General features: G+C 45.7%; 1 protein-coding gene across 1 annotated transcript in view; it reads right to left on the bottom strand.

Moving 5' to 3' along the window:
* Positions 1-22,987, bottom strand: part of LOC120916795 — a 191,478-nt gene that overhangs the window by 155,987 nt on the left and 12,504 nt on the right. Inside the window, exons 4-7 of the mRNA XM_040327732.1 lie at positions 12,357-12,462; positions 7,075-7,200; positions 645-762; positions 416-565 (exon numbers count right to left, since the gene is read on the bottom strand). Coding sequence (XP_040183666.1) covers positions 416-565; positions 645-762; positions 7,075-7,200; positions 12,357-12,462 — 500 coding nt within the window. The remainder of the gene's footprint in view (positions 1-415; positions 566-644; positions 763-7,074; positions 7,201-12,356; positions 12,463-22,987) is intronic.

Genomic DNA, 22,987 nt, shown 5'->3' with positions numbered 1-22,987 from the left:
CATCTTAAAGCTATCACAATTTGCAAACCTGACGAACACCAAAGCCTGTGAGTAAAGGGGTTTTGCTAGTTCAGCTTGTGTAGAGGGATGCTAGACATTGCAGATAGATAATGTGTGTTCAGTGTAGTAAGCAAGCACATGTTAGGCCTATCTTTTGTATTAGCCATGTATAATGTATGTTGCTTGAATAGCCATGCTTACATTTGTCTTTTTATGTTTGTTTCACAGTTTTACCATATCATCACTATCACATCACATCTCATCCCATATCATCATACTATTGTACACATTCCTGTTCATTATATCTCAGTAAAGATTGCATCAGTCCAACAACCAGCGCGTCTTTCATTGGGACTTGGTTTATACTTGATGTTAAGCTGTGTACCTAAAGCAACACACACAGCCGAGGCATTACAGTTTGATTACCTTGACAATGACATATTGACAGTCTCCATACACAGAGTAACGAAGCTGATCAAAGGTATTAATATGGGCACCTCCCTCAACTGAGCAGGTTGCTGAACAAGGATTTGCTGTGCAGTTCCATTTCCCCTCGAAGCATTTGCTGTAAAAATAACAGTTAATAACAGGGCATAATCCTCAATGAATGACAAGACATCATGTACAATAATTCCTATACTCACCAGATTCTACAAGCAGTAGAATAGGATTTTCCAGGGCTGTATATTTTATCATTATAGGTACAGGGGCATTCCTGAGGCTTTATACAGTCATGGCTACTGATGTCATCATATATTAAACCTTTAAAAATATATATATATAATTAATAAATTACAGCAATATAGACAGGTGCTGAGCATTTAAAATGCACCTTGGATTATATATAAAAAAGTGAATATCTATAACAGTTTCTAAACTTAAAGCGTTTGTACATGTAGCGCCTATGTACCTTACAGTACTGGTGCTAGCTAAATTTATGTGAAGATCAGATCCAGATTGTTAGTAGCAAAATGCGGTCTCTGTCTCAGCTTGGCTGTGCTGTGAGTCCATTCTGCTGTACTGGGGTGTTCTTCCAGCCCCGGTGCTGCAGGTGGCAGCAGTGGAGTCAAGGTTTGGGTGCTCATCCCAGCAGCCAATCACAGGGGTTTGTCCTCGCTGTGCATGCTGGGAGGGGTATTTATGGGACAGACGCCATTGGTTCTGGGTCTTTTTCGTCAAGTGTGGCACCCACCTTTAGGGTGCCCACATCACGGCGCCCCGGCGTTATGGTCTACCTGGCCGGGGCGTGCGTGCCACGCGTTTTTCCGTGTTCCGGAGCCATGCTGACCCGGAGCATCTGAACAGTGTCGGGGACCCAGTGAGTGACTGGGTTCTCATTCTTGAAGATCCCAAGCTGTATTGCTGTTCGGTGGGGAGTCACCATTGAGAGGCTGGTGTTCCAAAAGGGCCTGGATAAACCACCGGGGATCAAGGTAGCCGGACAACGAGGGATTGATCCCCTGTCGGTCGGTACATGGGCGGCAAGTTGAAGGAGATACAGACGTAACTCAATTAAGGAGACATATCTCCAATAATTCAACCCAGAGGGGACCTGTGGCAGAGGTATCTTCTGAGGCTCTTTGAGAGGGGTCTGTGGCAGAGACTTTCTCCCAAGTTCAAGTTCACCAAGGAGGGTCTGTGGCAGAGACTTTATCCTACAATTGTCCGAGTGATACTCCGGCTGCCAGGTCAGTGAGAGAGGCCTGTTCGGGTACACTAAAACCATTCCGGCGGGAGTGGGGAAGAGAAGTGTTACGTTTGGGAGCAGGACTGTTTCCTCTCATTACGCCTGAATCTGCTATTCTCCTATCTTCTTTAGCTTTACTTTCCTCACCACAAGTTTACTGTTTTTACCCAGCTGGGTAATAAAGAGCACAACAAAGAGCACCTGTCTGGACATTCCTTTACTTCTACTACATGCTATATGCAACATTTACCCCTAGGAATTTCAGAGGAGCCAAGAGGTAACACGCCACCCAAAAATCCAGCAGCTCCACTGGGGTTAATGCTACATACAGTATAGCCAAAACATTATTTTTAAATGTTGGATGCAGAAGGGAATGGTTACATCTTCCACAGAAAGAGGTGTGACCTGATGTGCTAGAATCCCAACACATTATATCATATAGCACAACATACCTTGGGTATCTAGGAATGTTTAGGCACAATATCAAAAAGTAAAACATACCGGTATATTATAAAAATCCAATATTTTATCATTACAGAAATTAAAAGATAGACAACACTGTTGGCTAATCAAACAATGATATCACTCACATATCTTATAAACATGTCCACCAAATTACACATCAAATACATGTATACTGGTATCCATTTGGATTGTCTAAGAAAATAGCTCAACGCGTTATAAACAGTAGGAAATGGTTAAAAGACCTGTTGGTTTATTTTTTGAATTTTTGCATCCAGTTGGGGAGATTTCCCTGCACTTTCTTTCTTGAAGATGCAATAGGTAGTGCGAGACAATCTCTACAACGTTAAAAAGGTTCTCAACTGCCAACTGCACATGCACCAGTCACACTGCGCTTTGTGAATGGTCCTGCCGTCTTCTGGGACCCGTGATGTGTCCCAGAAAGAATGTCTGGCGGAAATCCAATACAGCTCAACATTCAAATAACACCATTCCTACAGTAAAGCATAGAGGTGGTAATATCCTGGGGGTGTTTCACTGCAGCAGGGACTCGAGCACTTGTCAGGAAAAAAGAAAGATGAATGAGGCAAAATATCATCAAATTCTTGAGGAAAATCTGCTGCCCTCTGCCAGAAAGTTGTCACCTTCCAACATGATAATGACCCAAAGCACACAGCAAAAATTACCACACAGTGGTTGAAAGAGAAAAAGGTGAATGTCCTTGCATGGCCTAGTCGGAGCCCAGACTTAAATCCCATTGAAAAATCCGCGGAATGACTTGAAGACTGCAGTCCACTAATGGTCACCATCAAATTTAAGAGAACTTGAGCAGCTCTGCAAAGAACAGTGGGCAAATATTGCAGTCTATGGCCCGGATTCACATACCTTGGCTCATAGTTATGCCGGAATAGCGTATCGAATATACGCTACGCCGACATGGTGCAGAGCGGCGAGCACAGTATTCACAAAGCACTCGCTCCCTAATCTACGTTGGTTTCCCTCGGCGTAACTCGTCCTAAGTGGCAGTGGGGGTGAGCCATGCTAATGAGGCGTGACCCCATGTAAATGATGGGCCGAGCGCCATCAAGATACGAATAACCAATGGCGAATGCGCCGTCACATGGACGCTACCCAATGCGCATGCTCAGAATCACGTCGAAACAACTGCCTAAGTTACGTCAAATCACTGCCTACGACTTGAAAGTAACCTACGACTAGCCCTATTCACGTATTACGTAAAAAACGATGGCTGCGTTTCCTGGTGCAGCCATTTGCATTGATGCTGCTGACTTACACCTGCTTTATGCGGCTTAACTTTACGCCGGACATACGACTTACGTAAACCGCGTATATTAATGCGCCAGGCGCAAGTATGTTCGTGAATCGGCGTATCTCACTCATTTGCATATTCGAATCGTAAATCAATGGGAGCGCCCCTTGCGGCCAGCGTAATTATGCGCCCACGATACGACGGGATAGGAAACTTACGTCGGTCGGATGAAGCCTATTTTCAGGCGTATCTTGCTTTCAGAGTCAGGCGCATAGATACGACGGCGCATATGTGCACTTACGCGGCGTATCTCGAGATACGTCGGCGTAAGTGCTACGTGAATCCGGGCCTATATGTGCAAAGTTAGTAGAAACATATCCCAACAGGCTAAAGACTGTAATTAAAGCAAAATTAGGTTTCTAAAAAATACTGACACAAGGGGGTAATCCTTTTGCACTAAATACAGCTGGATAAAACCAAAACTGTGTGTGCGTTCATTTCAGGCTGCAAAGCACCCAAATTTGATTATTTTAAAGAGGGGTGATTCTTTTCTATACCAACTGTATGTGTATCTGAAAAATGATCAATCCTGATGTACTGACGACCTACTGTATCTCATTTCTTGAGGCCCGAAAATGCCAGGATAGTACAAAATTACCACTTCTTGGAAAGTAGACAGTCCAAGGAAAGGAAAACAAGAAAAAAAATATTCTGAAAGCAAATGGTGTACCAAAAAATGTACCAGTGCCCATGAAATGCAGCCTGACCTGTGCCAAATAAATGCAGCCTTGCCAGGGAGGGAGGAGCTTGCCTTAGAACAGGTTCACACTGGGGCGACTTCCTGTAAAGTTGCCTCACTGTGAACCGACTTGGAGGCGACTTCCATTGGATTCAATGGGTACAGGTCGCCTACAAGTCAGATTGAAGTAGTACAGGAACCTTTTCTGAAGTCGGAGCGACTTCAGTAGTAGTTTACATCAAGACGGCTCCCATTCACTTCCATTCATTTTCTCGCCTGCACGACTTGGGGCGACTTGGGGCATCTTGAAGTCGGATCCCAGGTCGCCCCAGTGTGAACCGGCTCTTAAAGGGGTTGTAAAGGTTTTGTTTTTTATTTTTTAAATAGGTTCCTTTAACCACTTGGGATCCGCACTATGGACAAAAGACGTCCACAGCGCGGCTCTCAGGTGCCAACTGGACGTCTTTAGACGTCCTGTTGTTGTCTTTCCCTGTGCGCGCCGCTGGGGGCGCGTAGCGGGGAAACAATGTGCCCGGCGCATCGCTCGGGAGCCGATGCGTGTGCCTGTCGGTCGGTACACGCGATCGTCGGTTACAGCAGGGACGTGGAGCTCTGTGTGTAAACACAGAGCTCCACGTCCTGTCAGGGAGAGAGGAGACCGATCTGTGTCCCTTGTACATAGGGACACAGCATCGGTCACCTCCCCCAGTCACCCCCTCCCCCCACACAGTTAGAACACACCCAGGCTACACATTTAACCCCTTCCTCACCCCCTTCACTGCCAGTCACATTTATACAGTAATTAGTGCATTTTTATAGCACTGATCGCTGTATAAATGTGAATGGCCCCAAAATTGTGTCAAAAGTGTCTGATACGTGCGTCGCAATATCGCAGGTCTCACAAAAAAATCGCAGATCGCCGCCATTTCTAGTAAAAAAAAAAAAAAAAATCCTAAATCTATCCCCTATTTTGTAGGCGCTATAACTTTTGCGCAAACCAATCGATAAACGCTTATTCCGATTTTTTTTAACAAAAATATGTAGAAGAATACGTATCGGCCTAAACTGAGGGAAATTTTTATTTTTTTTAAAAAAAATTGGGATATTATTATAACAAAAAGTAAAAAATATTGTGTTTTTTTTCAAAATTTTCTGTCTTTTTATGTTTATAGCGCAAAAAAAATTGCAGAGATGATCAAATACCACCAAAAGAAAGCTCTATTTGTGGGGAAAAAATTATAAAAATTAAATTTGGGTACCGTGTTGTATGACCGCGCAATTGTCATTCAAAATGAGTCAGCGCTGAAAGCTGAAAATTGGTCTGGGCACGAAGGGGGTTTAAGTGCCCAGTAATGAAGTGGTTAAGCTAGTGCATTGTTGGTTCACTTACCTTTTCCTTCGATTTGCCTTCTAAATGTTTTTTTTTCTTTGTCTGAATTTCTCACTTCCTGTTTCTCCTCAGTAAGCTTTCCCCCATCATCCATGAGGGTTAGTCGGGCAGAACAGCTTACTGAGGAGGAACAGGAAGTGAGAAATTCAGACAAAGAAAACAAAGAAAAAAAAAATTTAGAAGGGAAATCGAAGGAAAGGGTAAGTGAACCAACAATGCATTTTTCTAAATGGGTTGCTTTAAGCTAGTGCATTATTGGTTCACTAATCTTCTTCTTTGTTTTCTTTGTCTGAATTTCTCACTTCCTGTTCCTCCTCAGTAAGCTTTTCTGGCTGACTAACCCCCAGCCAGATGATGGGGGCAAGCTTAATGAGCAGGAACAGGAAGTGAGAAATTCAAACCAAGAAAAAAAACATTTAGAATGGAAATCGAAGGAAAAGGTAAGTAGCACTAGCTTAAAGGAACCTATCTAGAAAATAAAAAACAAACCTTTACAACCCCTTTAACCACATCACTGTGCTCTTCAAAAGGCTGAGCTGGATATAGTCGGGTTTTCTTAAATTTTACTGCTAAATACCCTTTAAAGCCACTCTGTCGCTTGAATAAAAAATGTACCTGCAAAAAAGAAAGCGTATACTGTACGCCATTTCGTGCCATTGAACGTTGCTTTGAGAAAGCTAATAAAAACTTGACACTTCTTGAGGTCATAGTCTTGCTCTCCCTCTGCTCTGAATCCTCCCACCCAGGGGCGGACTGACAACTCATGGGGCCCCGGGCAATAGGAGATTATGGGGCCCCCGGGCAATAGGAGATTATGGGGCCCCCGGGCAATAGGAGATTATGGGGCCCCCGGGCAATAGGAGATTATGGAGCCCCCGGGCAATAGGAGATTATGGCGCCCACGGGCAATAGGAGATTATGGCGCCCCCGGGCAATAGGAGATTATGGGGCCCCCGGGCAATAGGAGATTATGGCGCCCCCGGGCAATAGGAGATTATGGGGCCCCACGGGCAATAGATTATGGGGCCACAAAGTATATACACACACAGAATATACATACTGGAGAGGCAGGGCAGCTATAATCTTGGGATTTTTAGACCAAAAGGATGTCGGTAAGGGACATTTCAGGGACAGATGTAAATAAAACACAATTTTTTACATACTGTCCCTGGTTTTACTGAGGCTGGCAACCCTGATGGGGCCCCCTAGTGGCATGGGGCCCTCGGGTAGTGCCCGAGTGCCCAAATGGTCAGTCCGCCCCTGCTCCCACCAAACCCTATGTCACTGGTTAAGGCACCAGGAGGGGTAATTATATGCTTCTTTGCAGGAGAATTCTTGATCACAAATTTTATTTAACTTTTTAGTTTAGAAAATATCATGTTTTTTTTTCTAAAAATGTTAATTGCATGAATATAAGACCGACATTTGGTTTTGGAGGCAAACCAGCTATACCTAACAGTATTTGAGTGGATCATCCACATCAGAGATTTCATGTTTTATCATATAAACAACCTTTAGCTACTTACCTTCTTGGCAGAAGCAGCCTTCAATACAATGCTCATCACAACTATTCTCTCTTTCAGGGTCAGAGCAACTATTGCTGCAGGGGGAGCCACACTCTTCATATTGCATATTCTGTGGGCAAGACTTGGCTGAAATGAAACACAGCAATTTTCAGATATTTAATGAATCAGTTGTCTAAAAACTCGAAAATCTTCAGATATATAAACCATTGGTCTCCAAACTATGGCCCACAAGCCATATACGGCTCTTTGCTTGTCTTGATCTGGCATTTGGAATGCTATTCCCCCCACTGATGAGTGGCACTATTCCCCCCACTGATAAGTGGCACTATTCCCCCCACTGATGAGTGGCACTATTCCCCCCACTGATGAGTGGCACCATTCCCCCCACTGATGAGTGGCACTATTCCCCCCACTGATGAGTGGCACTATTCCTCCCACTGATGAGTGGCACTATTCCTCCCACTGATGAGTGGCACTATTCCTCCCACTGATGAGTGGCACTATTCCTCCCACTGATGAGTGGCACTATTCCTCCCACTGATGAGTGGCACCATTCCCCCCACTGATGAGTGGCACCATTCCTCCCACTGATGAGTGGCACTATTCCTCCCACTGATGAGTGGCACTATTCCCCCGACTGATGAGTGGCACTATTCCCCCCACTGATGAGTGGCACTATTCCTCCCACTGATGAGTGGCACTATTCCTCCCACTGATGAGTGGCACTATTCCTCCCACTGATGAGTGGCACTATTCCTCCCACTGATGAGTGGCACTTTTCCTCCCACTGACACCAATAATGAGGCAGAATTTTGTTCAATGAAACCAATGATGAGGCACTATTTATTTTACTGATACCTACAATGGGACACTATTCCTTCCACTGACACCAGCGATGGGGCACTATTCTTCCCACCAGTACCAATAATGGGGAACTATTCCTCATCCCACACATTTTTTCTTACTCCCACTGACAACCAAGCCAGAGGCATTATGTAAAAGATGTGTGATATTGGGGTGTATGGTGCTGCCCTCCAATTATGTAATCACACTGATGCCCCTTAAAGTCTAAAGGACAGTAATTAGGCCCATTGTTAAACCAGATGCGTTCCTATTCACCGGTTTAGGGGCAATTCAGGTGCAAATGTATGTTTGCATGAATTTGCACCTGAACCCGACCTAAGAACGTACAGGACCCTTTTTGCACCAAAGCCACCCAGACATGTGTGAACTGGCTCCATTGAGATGTCATGCAAATTGCATGAGGTTTAAAAGGCTTCCAATTCGCATATACAGTACACTATATCACCAAAAGTATTGGGACACCTGCCATCACATGCACATAAACTTTAATGGCTTCCCAGTCTTATGCCGCGTACACACCATCACTTTATGTGATGAAAAAAAATGTAGTTTTTAAAAACGTCAATTTAAATGACTGTGTGTGGGGGAAAACGTTGTTTTATGTCTTGTGAAAAACGACAAAAAAAAATTGAAGCATGCTTCAATTTTTTGTGTCGTTTTTCAAAACGTCGTTTTTTGTGTCACAAAAATTGACCGTGTGTAGCAAAAACGATGGTGTGTAGGCAACGTCGTTTTTTACTTCACAGAAAATGTCGTTTTTTTCCATCACATAAAGTGATGGTGTGTACGCGGCATTAGTCTGTAGGGTTCAATATTGAGTTGGCCCCCCTTTTGTAGCACCCCAAACTCGCTCATCCATGTCTTTATGGTCCTTGCTTTGTGCACTGGTGCACAGTCATGTTGGAACAGGAAGGGGCCATCCCCAAACTGTTCCCACAAAGTTGGGAGCATGAAATTGTCCAAAATGTCTTGGTATGCTGACGTCTTAAGAGTTCCCCTGGAACCAAACCTAACTCCTGAAAAACAACTCCCCCCCCCCGCCAGGGCTCGAGTCCTGCGGGAATGCGTGGGAACGGCGTCCCTGCACCTTTTTGACAGCAGGAACGCGCGTTCCCATTGCAGGACTCGAGCAGCACGCGCAGGCAGGCGCCCCCCCCCCCGTGGCAACAGAGAACCAAGTGTGGGTTGGGTTGCGGGCGGGTTTAAGCCGCTGCACCACGGCGGTGACGGGAAGAACGGAGAGCCTGTAGTGGCTTTGCAAGGAGGGGGAGGGGGGGTGCGAGCCGAGTGACACCCCCTTCTCCCGCGCCCGCGCCGCGGCTCTGTAGTCTTGGCTGTCTCCGCCGAGCTGTTACTAGAGCGCTTGTGTCTGCCGAGTAAAGCCGCTGCATTGCCACGAAATGAGATTTGCCATGGAATGAGATGGTCCGCCTCCATCACATCCTATTGGCTCACTCCTGTCACGTGACATATTTAAACGTCAAGTATCGACGCAAACATCAGTCTCAGCTAGGCTATCATAGGGAGAGGATCTCCTCTCCCTGTGATCGCTGAAGACGCAAACATCAGTCTCAGCTAGGCTATCATAGGGAGAGGATCTCCTCTCCCTGTGATAGCTGAAGCTGCACGGAGCTCTCATTTCGTGGCAATGCACCGGGCTGTGCTCATGAGTGAAGGAGAGCGGACACACTGCTCTGTACACTCCGCTCTCTATGCTGCTGTTATTGTCCCAGCTCCCTCCCCTCAGCAGCCTCACAGCTGAGCTCCACACACCGGGCCCGCCCACTCCTCCACTGTGACCTCCGCACAGCCAATCACAGGCAGAAGCTGCCTGGTAACTAGTGTACAGTGTCCCTGGGCTCTGCCTGTCACTGAATACCAACACACACACCAGCTCCGTGCAGCTTCAGCGATCACAGGGAGAGGAGATCCTCTCCCCATGATAGCCTAGCTGAGACTGATGTTTGCGTCTTCAGCGATCACAGGGAGAGGAGATCCTCTCCCTATGATAGCCTAGCTGAGACTGATGTTTGCGTCAATACTTGACGTTTAAATATGTCACGTGACAGGAGTGAGCCAATAGGATGTGATGGAGGCGGACCATCTCATTCCATGGCAAATCTCATTTCGTGGCAATGCACCGCCTCCCCCTCCTCCTCCTTTCTACACAGGGGGAGGGGACCGGTCACCTGACCAGTTTTTTGCATGTCCCGCGCTTCTGACTAAGGTATAGATTATGGGTCTGTACTGTGAGGGGTGTCTGCACTGTAGAGGTATCTGTACCGTGGGGGGGGGGGCCCTTCTTTGTAGGGGTGTCTGTACTATGGGGGGGGGTCTGCATTGTAGGGGTGTCTGTACTGTGGGGGGCTGCACTGTATGGGCGGGGATCTGCACTATAGGGGTGTCTGTACTGTGGGGGATGGGGGTCTGCACTGTAGGGGTGTCTGTACTGTGGGGGTCTGCATTGTAGGGGTGAGAGTCTGCACTATAGGGGTGTCTGTACTGTGGGGGGTGGGGGTCTGCACTGTAGGGGTGGGAGTCTGCACTATAGGGGTGTCTGTACTGTGGGGGTCTGCACTGTAGGGGTGTCTGTACTGTGGGGGTCTGCACTATAGGGGTGGGGGTCTGCACTGTAGGGGTGTCTGTACTGTGTCGGGTGGGGGTCTGCACTGTAAAGGTGTCTGTACTGTGGGGGGGTGGGGGTCTGCACTATAGGGGTGTCTGTACTGTGGGGGGTCTGCACTGTGGGGGGGTCTGAACTGTTGGGGGGGGGTGTATGTGTAATGTAATGGGGTCCAGAGGTGCAGGGTGCTGTGTAATGAAAAGGGGTCCAGTGGTGTATGGTGATGTGTAATGTAAAGGGGTCCAGTGATGCAGGGTGCTGTATAATGTAAAGAGGTCCTTAGGTGCAGGGTGCTGTGTAATGTAAAGGGGTCCAGAGTACTGTGTAATTTAAAGGGGTCCAGTGGTGTAGGGTGCAGGGGGCTGTGTAACGTAAAGTGGTGCAGAGGTGCAGGGTGCTCTGTAATGTAACAGGGTCCAGAGGTGCAGGGTGCTGTGTAATGTAAAGGGGTCCATAAGTGCAAGGTGCTGTGTAATGTAAAGGGGTCCAGAGGTGCAGGGTGCTGTGTATTGTAAAGGGGTCCAGAGGTGCAGGGTGCTGTGTATTGTAAAGGGGTCCAGAGGTGTAGGGTGCTGTGTAATGTAAAGAGGTCCTTAGGTGCAAGGTGCTGTGTAATGTAAAGGGGTCCAGAGGTGCGGTGCTGTGTAATGTAAAGGGGTCCAGAGGTGCTGGGTGCTGTGTAATGTAAAGGGGTCCAGAGGTGCAGGGTGCTGTGTAATATAAAGGGGTCCAGAGGTGCAGGGTGCTGTGTAATATAAAGGGGTCCAGAGGTGCAGGGTACGGTGTAATGTAAAGGGGTCCAGAGTGCTGTGTAATGTAAAGCGGTCCAGATGTGCAGTTGTGAAGAGGGGGTACACAATAGTGACAAAGAGATATTGAAGGCTACAGAGGTATGCGGGGGGCACAGAAGGGTGTTTTTACATTTTAAGGTGGGGGTGCCAGATATAGGATCTGCCCCCGGTGCCAAATGTTGCACTGTATTTTCTGTAAAATATATATGCATATGAGCGTATCATTTTTTTATTTTTTTTAGGTGGGGGAGTGGATCTTGGGTGGGAGTTCCCACACTTTTTTCCCCAGGACTTGACCCCTGCCCCCACCATAATTTTACCTTCACCAAATGATTTGGACCAGTGCACAAAGCAAGGTCCATAAAGACATGGATGAGTGAGTTTGGTTTGGAGGAACTTGACTGGCCTGCACTAGTCCTGACCTCTGCCCAATAGAACACCTTTGTGATCAATTACAGCAGAGACTGCGAGCCAGGCCTTTTCGTCCAACATCAGTGCCTGACCTCACAAATGTACTTCTGGAAAAATGGTCAAACATTCCCATAGAAACACTCCTAAACCTTGTGGACGGCCTTCCCAGAAGAGTTGAAGCTGTTATAGCTGCAAAGTGTGGGTCAACTTAATATTGAACCCTACAGACTAAGACTGGGATGCCATTAAAGTTCATGTGCGTGTAAAGGCAGGCGTCCCAATACTTTTGGAAATTATAGTATGTGAACCCAGTCTTAAAAAGTTTGGAGACTCCTGATCTAACATTTTTGTTTTGGTTAACATTTGTAGACTAACATACAGTAGTAAGGTCCTAATTCTTTGATGACCCTATTGGCAAGTGTGAATGGGCCTAACTCTACTAATGCTCTGATGCTCATATGGATAAAAAGAAGTAAACCTACGGCAGAGGGCTGAAGTTCTCCAGTTTGGGGGCACTCCTCGTTGTAGAATACATTGATGGGAATATTCAGAAATAGTTGGACACATGCAAGAGTTTGAATCACCCAAAGTACAATGACATAAGTCTAATGCACAAGCATGAATAAATGGGTCAACTTCAATTAGTTCATGGCAGCTGCTGAATTTTTCGTGACTTAGCTCATTTTCACACTTGACGTTCTGAATACAGAAAAAATAAAAATAATATTAGTTATAATTTCATACAGTTTTCCAATCGTTGTTTACTTGTTAGACTATTGCATCATTGCTATGAAGCAAGATAATAATAATCACAGGGCCAGATTCACGTAGCTCAGCGGATCTATAGATCCGCTCGATCTACGTGAATTAAGATCCGCTCCCGCAAGTTTAGGAGGCAAGTGGCTAATTCACAAACCACTTACCTCCAAACTTGCGACGGCGGATCCTAAATCCCCCGGCGGAATTCTAATTCCGCGGCTAGGGGAGTGTACTATTTAAATCAGGCGCGTTCCCGCGCCGATTTAAATGCGCATGCGCCGTCCGGGGAATTTCCCGGCGTGCATTGCTCCCACTGACGTCACTAGGACGTCAGTGGTTTCGACGCTTACGTAAACGACGTCCGTCCGTATTCGAGAACGATTTACGCAAACGACGTTAAAAAATTCAAATTCGACGCGGGAACGCCGGCTATACTTAACATTGGCTGCGCCTGATAAAATAAGGGGTAAGTATACGACGGGTACGCCGCTACGGAAACGTTGTAAGAAGACTGCGTCGGGTCCGCGTACGTTCGTGAATTTGCGTATCTCGCTGATTTACATATTATTTATCGTAAATCAGCGGGAACGCCCCCGGCGCCATTTTTAAATGGAAAAAAAGATCCGACAGTGTAACACAGTGTAACACTGTCAGATCTTAGCCCTATCTATGCGTATCTGATTCTATGAATCAGACGCATAGATAGGACCAGTGTAAGTCAGAGATACGATGGTGTATCTGTAGATACACCGTCGTATCTCTTTGTGAATCTGGCCCAATGCTTCTAGCACAAAGCATAGTAGAGTTATTTTCAAGTAAAATAAAGAAACAGAGTAGAGCACTATTGCTCTGGTGTCTTGAGCTTATTGGTTTCAAGTGGACCTGTCATCATATATAATTTTATCATGCTAAAGAATGCATTCTAATGCCGCGTACAGATGGTCGTTTTTGAAAACGTCATTTAAAATGACCGTGTGTGGTGAAAATGTCGTTTTATGTCTTCTGAAAAACGACAAAAAAAAAAAATCGAAAATGCTCGAATTTTTTGTGTCGTTTTTCAAAACGTCGTTTTTTGTGTCAATGAAAATGATAGTGTGTGGGCAAAACGACGTTTCAAAACGACGTTTTTTAAACCCGCGCATGCTCAGAAGCAAGTTATGAAGCTAGCTTCAATGGAAAAGAGTGCCGTCGTACGTGCTGAACGTAACCGCGCTTTGCTAGAGCATTTTAAAAAATGATGGTGTGTAGGCAACGTCGTTTTTGAACATGAAGTTTCAAAAAAGCCGTTTTATTTCATGATTCAAAACGTCGTTTTTTTTTTATCACAAAAAAACGACCGTCTGTACGCGGCATAAGAAATGTTCCAGTGTAACTGATTGGTAATTTGTAGCTCCCACAGAGATCACAGTAATCCCTCTGACAATGCCTTCAGGTGGATTGTGTCATCTTTGTTCAAACATCATGCAGGGTCAGGTCCTGGACTGAGATTCTAGCTCAGAGATGACAGCCATGTAAATCCTGGTGTGTGTGTGTGTGTGTGTGTGTGTGTGTGTGTGTGTGTGTGTGTGTGTGTGTGTGTGTGTGTATTTCTTGGTTGTGTTCACAAATGTTCCGCACAGATCAGCCCCTGCTGCAGCCTCTCACCTTTTGACTCTCAATGTTGCAGTCTGAGTACTATGGCAAAGTAAATTAAGGAAATGCTTCCTTCTGCCTGCAGTATTTAGCTGTCATCATCTCAGTATAGGCAAAGGCACTGCCTTTTTAATATTAAAGGATTGATTGTTTCTAAAAATATTATACATAATGATAGGCTTAGGCATGTTTGGATCATACCCACCAGGAAGCCATCACTGCACACCACAAATCATAGGTAGTGAGGCATTTCCCCACCAACAGCTGCACATACACACGCTGCCCATGATCGGTGGTGTGCAGCAGGCCCGGACTGGGACAAATAATAGGCCCGGGCATTTTAGGCTGAGCAGCCCATTTTTTTTTTTATATATACCGTATTTATCGGCGTATACCGCGCACTTTTTTGCCCTGAAAATCAGGGCAAAATCGTGGGTGCGCGGTATACGCTGATACCCGCTTTCCCGAGCCGAGTTTTGAATACTGCGCCGACATATACCGAGCGCAGTACACTCGGGTATAGTCGGGCAGTCTTGGCTCCTTCCGCGCTCACGTCCTGGACGTACAGGACGTCAGCGCGGGTAGCCGAGCATTGCCGACAATACACGAGTGTACTGCGCTCTGTATATGTCGGTGCAGTATTCAAAACTAGGCGCGGGGAGGACGCCGGACCCGACGAAGAGGACACCCGAAGCCGCAGAAGGACGCCGGAACCGACGAAGAGGACACCCGAAGCCGCAGACGAACGCCAGACCCGACGAGGCCGCCGATGGACGCCGCGCAAGACACCAAAACTGTAAGTACTAAAAAAACTTTTTTTCCACAGGATTGGGGGCAACTTTAGGGGTGCGCGGTATACGCGGGAGCGCGTTATACCGCGATAAATACGGTACACAGATCAGGAAAGCATGACATGTTTGTTATTAAATCAAACCCCCCCTACCCCCGGCCCCCTCCTATTACAGTGTGCTTCCAATTGTAAGCAGCGAGGACATTTCATGGTCTGCAGCTGTACATATACAAGAGGAGTGTATATGTGCGGCTGCTGGGCTATGCTGGCTAAAAAGCTCAGGATAGTTCAGACTAGGATCCAAACACACCTGAGCTCACTCCTGCCAAGGGGAATGCTGCAGCTGGCTTTAGGGCCTCAGCCCGGGTTCACACTACTGTGGTGTGAGACACCACATGTAATTCGCACAGGAATCGCTCAACATTCCTATGCGAATTACATGTGGTGTCTCTGGGGTGCGATTTGAGCCATGGATTTGTATGGCTCAAATCGTACTGCATTCAAACCACACTGGTGCAGGACCCTTTATTGTCCACACCAGAATAAGATTACATGGGTGTTCACACCCATGCGATTCGATTCGGCAAACTGTGCTGCGTTTTGTAAACCGATTGTGGAGTGTCGTTAACAGTTAATAGTTCATTTTAGGGCACATTAAAAATATATTACCCAAATCTATATATAAGGCCCCTTTCACACGGGGGCGGTGACGGTAAAGCTCCGCTATTTTTAGCGGCGCTTTACCGTAATTTTTGCGGAAGTATTCGGCCGCTAGCGGGCCGCTTTTAACCCCCTGCTAGCAGCCAAAAAAGGGTTAAATCCATCTGCAAAGTGCCACGGTATGGCCGTACTGTCCATTCATTTTGCTCCAAAGATGCTGCTTGCAGGACATTTTTTAACATCCTGCCAGCGCACCACTCCAGTGTGAAAGCCCTAGGGGCTTTCACACTGGGGTAAAAAAAGTGGCTCTATCAGGGCGCTTTACAGGCACTATTTTTAGCGTTATAGCGCCTGCAAAGCGCCTCAGTGTGAAAGGGGTCTAAAACAATCCAAAAGGTGTCATGCATTTAAAGTGTATATATGATTTTTTGTTAACACTGCACTTACCCAGCCAACCAGTACTAAACATACCACAATTACAAACACACACAAAAAAGAAAAATCATACATACACTTTAAATGCACCTTTCGGGCCCAAGAAATGTCCCTCTCACACAATGGTTTACACCTGCATTTACACAGCATGATAAGAGCATGCTTTGGTCTGGTCTGGTCAGTGGTCTCTTTTACACAGTAAAGAGTGATGCTAAACTACCTGAGTTCAGCATCACTCTTTTTTACTGTGTAAAAGAGACCACTGACCAGATCAAAGCATGCTCTTATCATGCTGTGTAAATGCAGGTGTAAACCATAATTCAAACAGGCAGGCTGGCTGGCGTTACTTACTTTTTAGCAATCTTCTCTAGGCCCTGGTGCCAGTGGCTGCAGATACACCTTTGCGACAGGCAGAAGGGGATTCCTCAAGGCAGCTCCTCCCCCTTCATGGTCACCTGACCCCTTCATTTCCGCCCCCCTTGAGCTGAATAATCAGTCCGACGGCCGCGGAGCTGGCCGTGTTGATGCCGGCTGAGCGGCCCCCACCCACGGAGCAGCCTAGATGCTTTGGCTTCTGGCGGGGGGGGACTGGGGACCCCGGCCAGAAGAACATGGATGCGGCCCTCCCCGCGGAGCCGGCCGAAGAGAGGCCGGCAGCGGATGAGCAGGGCCGGCTCTAGCAGCTGCCCATGAAGTCAGTCAGACCCGAAATTGACACGTGGCCCTGGCAGCTGCGGCCGACCGGGCATATGCCCGGTGTGCCCTATGGCCAGTCCGGGCCTGGTGTGCAGTGACGGCTTCCTGACGAGTACCATCGGAACACGCCCGAGCCCATCATTACTTGTAAAGTTAGGCCTTCTTCACACAGAGGGGATTCCATTGTGGTCAGCAGGGGATCTGAGCTGATCCCCTGCTGATTGGAGCTGAGTGGGTGCAGGGCCGGTGCAAGGATTTTTGCCAACTCAGGCGAAGGTGGATTTTGGAGCCCCCCGGCACGCACACGCGCACTGTACACATACCAGCAATAGTACACTATACTATAATGTATTACTGCTGGGATCTGATGTCTTCCTCTATAGATGGCGTTATTCTGCATTGCGCTGTATAATGAACTATTGCTGGGATTTGTAGTCCTTTGTAACTGCTGGTATTCTGCATTGCGTTGTATATAATGTACTATTGCTGGGATTTGTAGTCCTCTATAGCTGGTGATATTCTCCATTGCGCTGTATAATTATTATACTGCGCAATGCAGATTACCACTGACCAGTTATAGAGGAACTACAAATCCCAGCAATAGTACATTATATACAACGCAATGCAGAATACCAGCAGTTTAAGAGGACTACAAATCCCAGCAAAAACATTATATAAAACGCAATACAGATTACCACTGACCAGTTATAGAGGTACTTTAAATCCCAGCAATAATACATTATACAGAGCAATGGAGAATACCAGCAGCTATAGAGGAACAACAAATCCCAGCAATACATTATATAAAATGCAATATATAATATTCCTCAGCTTTCAGATGTTTTCCCCAAGGAAGTGTCATGGCTGACTACAAAGTTTTTTAAACAATGTCAGAATGAGTCTGTTTTAAGTGTCTCCTTGTTAACATCCAGTAGATCTCATTTCCTATATAGCTTCCAGTAAAGCTGATTTCTGAGCTTGCTCATCCCTGAGCTTGCATTTTGTGCTTGCTGGAATTGTGACCAAGTGGAAATTGACTAAGTGGTGAGTTAAAAACCAGAGTTGAAAACAGGAGATTATAAGAGAAGTATTTAAGCCTGTAAGTAACATCTAAAATTTCCTGATAGTAATATTATTGTTTCAACTGGGAAAATATATGCTAGCAAGATTGAAGGTTTTGTGCAGTGCAGTGTGCCGAATGTATACAGTAAAGGAGCCACCGCTCTGGGATATATACCTCTGCTACAAATGTGAGTGGGTCACCCTTCTAGAAGCTCACATTAGAGATCTGGAGGAGCAAGTTGCAACACTGGGCACAACTGTCAACCTTAAAAGGGGTCCTTTGCTTGCTGAGCAGGTGGCTAGTAGGGTTAATAGGGAGGGTGGAAGGGAAAGTCAGGATCATCAGGTAGGAAGATGGGTTAACAAAGTTAGAGGGAGTGGTAGGGGCTCACAGAAAAGGAAGGCCAGACCTTTGTTTGAGCACCCAAACAGATTTGCCAAGTTGGGTGAAGATGTGGGGGTAGCAAGCTCAGAGGTGGTAGCCCTAGATGTCACTGCTTTCTCTAATTCCGCATACACACGATCGGTCAAACCGATGAGAACGGTCTGATGGACCGTTTTCATCAGACCAAACCGATCGTGTGTGGGCCCCATCGGTTATTTATCCATAGGTTAAAAAAAAGCAATCTTGTTTTAAATTTAACCGATGGATACCTAACCGATAGAAAAAAAACGATCGTTAGTAGGCACAACCATCGGTTAAAAATCCATGCATGCTCAGAATCAAGTCGACGCATGCTTGGAAGCATTGAACTTCGTTTTTTTCAGCACGTCATTGTGTTTTACGTCACCGCGCTATGACACGATCGTTTTTTTAACCGATGGTATGTAGGCACGACTGACGATCAGTCAGCTTCATCGGTTAACTGATGAAAACGGTCCATCAGACCGTTCTCATCTAGTGAGGGTGGTAAGGGTAGTGCAGGTAGGCCTAGACAGTTGGTGGTAATAGGAGATTTTATAATCAGAAGGACTGATAGAATAATTTGTTTCCAGGACTGCCTCAACCAAATGGTTTGCTGTCTCCCTGGTACCAGGGTTTGGCATGTGGTGGACCGGGTTGATAAATTACTGGGAGGGGCTGGGCATGACCCAGCTGTCTTGGTCCACATTGGAACCAATGGCAGAATATATTGAAGGTGGAGGCTCCTTAAGAAACAATTTAATGAACTAGGCTGCAAGTTGAAGGGAAGGACCTCCAAGGTGATATTCTTTTAAATATTTCCTGTGCCATGCACAACACAGGAAGGACAGGGGGAGATTAGAGACCTAAATGCAAGGCTAAAGACCTGGTGTAAGAAGGAGGGATTTGGGTTTTTAGAGCACTGGGCTGACCTTTCACTGGGGTACAACCTATATGCTAAAGAGGGTTTGCACATAAATGGAAGGGGGTCTGCTGTGCTGGGGGAGAGATTTATGAGAAGACTGGAAGAGGTTTTAAGCTAGGACTCAGACCCCGTACACACGTCCGAGGAACTCGACGTGCCAAACACATCGAGTTCCTCGTCGAGTTCAGTGTGGAAGCTGCCGAGATTTCGGCGGGCCGACTTTCCTCATTGAACAACGAGGAAATAGAGAACATGTTCTCTTTTAGGCCCGACGAGTTCCTCGTCGGCTTCCTCGCTGAAAAGTGTACACACGACCGAGTTTCTCGGCAGAATCCAGCTCCGACCGAGTTTCTGGCTGAATTCTGCCGAGAAACTCGGTCATGTGTACGGGGCCTGAGGGGGAGGGTGAAATAGATTACATTGGGTCAGACAGGTCAGAGAGGGGTCAGCCCCTATTGGGGGATGGAATGGGGAAAGACTGGGGAAGGGCTATGGCAGGTAATATGAAGGTTCCCATGTTACAATCAACAATTAGAAATGGTACTATTTGTACTAAACAAGAAATATGCAAAATAAATGTACAAAATGAATTAAGTGTTTGTTCACCAATGCCAGAAGTCTGCCAAGCAAAATAGGTGTGTTGGAAGCTCTAAAGCACTAGGAGAACTATGATTTAATTGATATTGCTGAATCTTGGCTTCATTCTTTACATGACTGGGCTATTAATATTCCTGGCCATGTTCTCTTCCTGAAAGACAGGGTAAAACAGAGGGGTGGTGGTGTCTGTCTCTAATTCTGCATACACACATAGGTTAGTCTGATGAAAACTGTCTGATGGACAGTTTTCATCAGACCAAACCGATCGTGTGTGGGCCCCATCGGTTATTTATCCATAGGTTAAAAAAATAGGAACTTGTTTTAAAATTATCTGATGGATAAAAAAACCTATAGAAAAAAACGATCGTCTTTAGGTATGTCCATCGGTTAAAAATCGACGCATGCTCAGAATCAAATCGACGCATGCTTGGAAGCATTGAACTTAATTTTTTTCAGCACGTCGTTGTGTTTTACGTCACCGCGTTCTGACACGATCGTTTTTTTAACTGATGGTGTGTAGGCACGACTGATCATCAGTCAGCTTCATCGGGCATAAGTGAGAAGTGATCTCAAAGCGAGTGTGAAAGAGGACCTAATTGATGGAGAGTGCGATGAGTCTAAAGCATTATGGGTGAAAATATACATGGGAGTGCATACTACAAAGGTTATCATTGGAGTTTGTTATAGACCTCCCAGTGTTAATCAGGAGGTGGAGACGCAACTCCTAGTACAGATAGAAAAGGATGGGACAGCGATTATAATAGGGATTTTAAACTACCCTGAAATTGAGTAATGTCACTGCTGGAACAGTTAAAGGGCAAAAATGTAGAAACCTATTACAAAACAATTTTATGGTGCAGTTTATTGAGGCCTTGACTAGGAATGATGCTCTACTGGACCTGGTGATTTCAAACCATGCTGAGTTTATTACCAATATTCATATACCAGAACATCTGAGTAACAGTGACCATAACATGATTTAATTTAATGTTAGCTGTAAGAAACAAACACATATGGGATATAAAACAATTTTCAAGGATGAGGGCTGCTCTCCAAGGCGGGAATATTGGTATTGATGAACAAAAACAGAAATGGGAATTCTTCAAAAAGACTGTATATGAACTCATTGCAAAGTATATTCCCATGGGCAATATGTTTAAAAGGCTAAAATCAAAATCTATGTGGCTCACGGCCCAAGTTAAAAGCTAAAATAATAAGAGAAGAGCTTTTAAAACATATAAAAATGAAGGAACACTATTATCATTTAAATGTTACAAAGAATATAACAGAATATGCAAAAAGAAATCAGGATGCATTAATGAACGACAGATTGCAAAAGATAGTATGAAGAACCCCAAAAAATGATTCAAATATATTAATAGTAAAAAGGAATGGAATAGTACCACTGGATTGGAGTAGGGCCAATGTGGTGCCTGTATTTAAAAGGGATCAAAGTCTTTACCAAGTAACTATAGACCTGTTAGTTTTACTTCTATAGTCAGGAAGATATTGGAGAGTTTATTAAAACACACACATAGATGAGTTCTTGCTGGAAAAAAATCTTTAAGCAACAGACAGCATGGATTCATGAAAGACAGAAGTTGTCAAACAAACTGATTTCTTTTTATGAGGAGGTAAGTAAAACCTTGGACAGAGGGGTGGTTGTGGACATAGTTTACTTTTTGCAAAAGCGTTTGACACAGTTTCTCACACATGGCTAATGTGTTAGGTCTACAGGATTGAAAAGATCAGTTTGGAAATGGATAGAAAACCAGCTAAAAGACAGAATTCAGAGAATAGTGGTTAATGGTTCTTACTCTGAATTGTCTAAGGTTATCAGTGGTGTACCCCAAGGTTCAGTGTTGGGACCCTTACTTTTTTATATCTTTATAAATGATATAGGGTTTGGGATTAAAAATACCATTTAAAAGAAAAGAAAATAGGAGACGGAGGAGAGAGGAAAATATCTAATATGACAACAATTTTATTCTTGACGTGTAACGTAAAGGGATTAAATACCCAGTTTAAGAAACATAAGATGTTAAGAGAAATACAATTGTATTCTGCAAGCATTGTCTTTCTACAAGAAACACAGATAACACATGATTCAAAAATCAAATTATACTCTAGCTACTTCCCGCCTGCCGGGCGTCATATGACGTCCTTGATTTTGTGCAGGGATTTCTGAATGATGGGTGCAGCTACAGGCATCATTCAGATATTGTCTTTTTCAGCTGGCGATTCCTACACCATAAGAATGATCACCCGGTGACCACGCCCCCTGCCTATATAAATGGTCGCGCACCACGCACACGACATTACAGCAGGAGAGCACGTCGAGTTAACATTGGGACAGGACTAAGAGGGAAGAAGACAGCGGAGAAGACGGCAGAGAAGATCAGGCCCCCCCCTAGTATAGGAGCTACAAGAAGATAGTGGAGGCGCCCGGCAGAAGGCAGAAAGCACCGGAGAGCACTAAGAAGAGAGCAGAGAGTTGGAAGAGACCCCCAGAGTCGGAAGAAGACCCTGAAGTTAGAAGAGACCCCCGAAGTCGGAAGAAGACCCCAGAGCTGCCTAATAAATTACTTTAAAAACATGTGTAGTGTTTTTTTTTTACACTTTTCCCCCAGGTGAATGGGTAGGGGTATGATGTACCCCATACTCATTCACATAGGTTGGGGGGACGGCATCTGAGGACCCCCTTATTAACGCTCGCTCGTCCCCACCCCCTTTCCTGATCGGCCGGGCTGCATGCTCGGATAAGGGTCTGGATCTTGGGGGGACCCCGCGCGTTTTTTTCGGTGTAGGGGTTCCCCTTTAAATCCGTACCAGACCCAAGGGCCTGGTATGCTCTTGGAGGGGGAACCCATGCCTGTTTTTTATTTAAAATTTGGCGTGGAGTTCCCCCTCAAGATCAGCAGAGCACAAGTCGCATGCCAAAGTCGAATCATGCAAGACGACTTCAATGATATTCAATGGAGTGAAGTAGGATCAAAGTCAGACCAAAGTAGTACAGGGAACATTTTCAAAGTCGGTCCGACATGTGTCGGACCAGTTAAGAAGGCTCCCATAGGGAAACATTGTTTTTCACACATCATGTGTGTCAGAACCTGTACTCACCGAGACCGAGATGCTGAGGGCGGCTCACCTTTGCGACCCTGTGCAGACCACTCCCTGGAGTTGGGACAGAGGAGGGACGGCACAAGGAGGCACCGGCGCCGGGAGCTGGCAGGAAGACTTGGTGCAGCTGACAGAAGCAGGGCAG

Source organism: Rana temporaria, chromosome 11, assembly GCF_905171775.1.
Source record: "Rana temporaria chromosome 11, aRanTem1.1, whole genome shotgun sequence".
Classification (NCBI taxonomy): Eukaryota; Metazoa; Chordata; class Amphibia; order Anura; family Ranidae; genus Rana; species Rana temporaria.
Note: the sequence above shows the minus strand (reverse complement) of the source record. Positions and strands in the feature narration are given on the sequence as shown.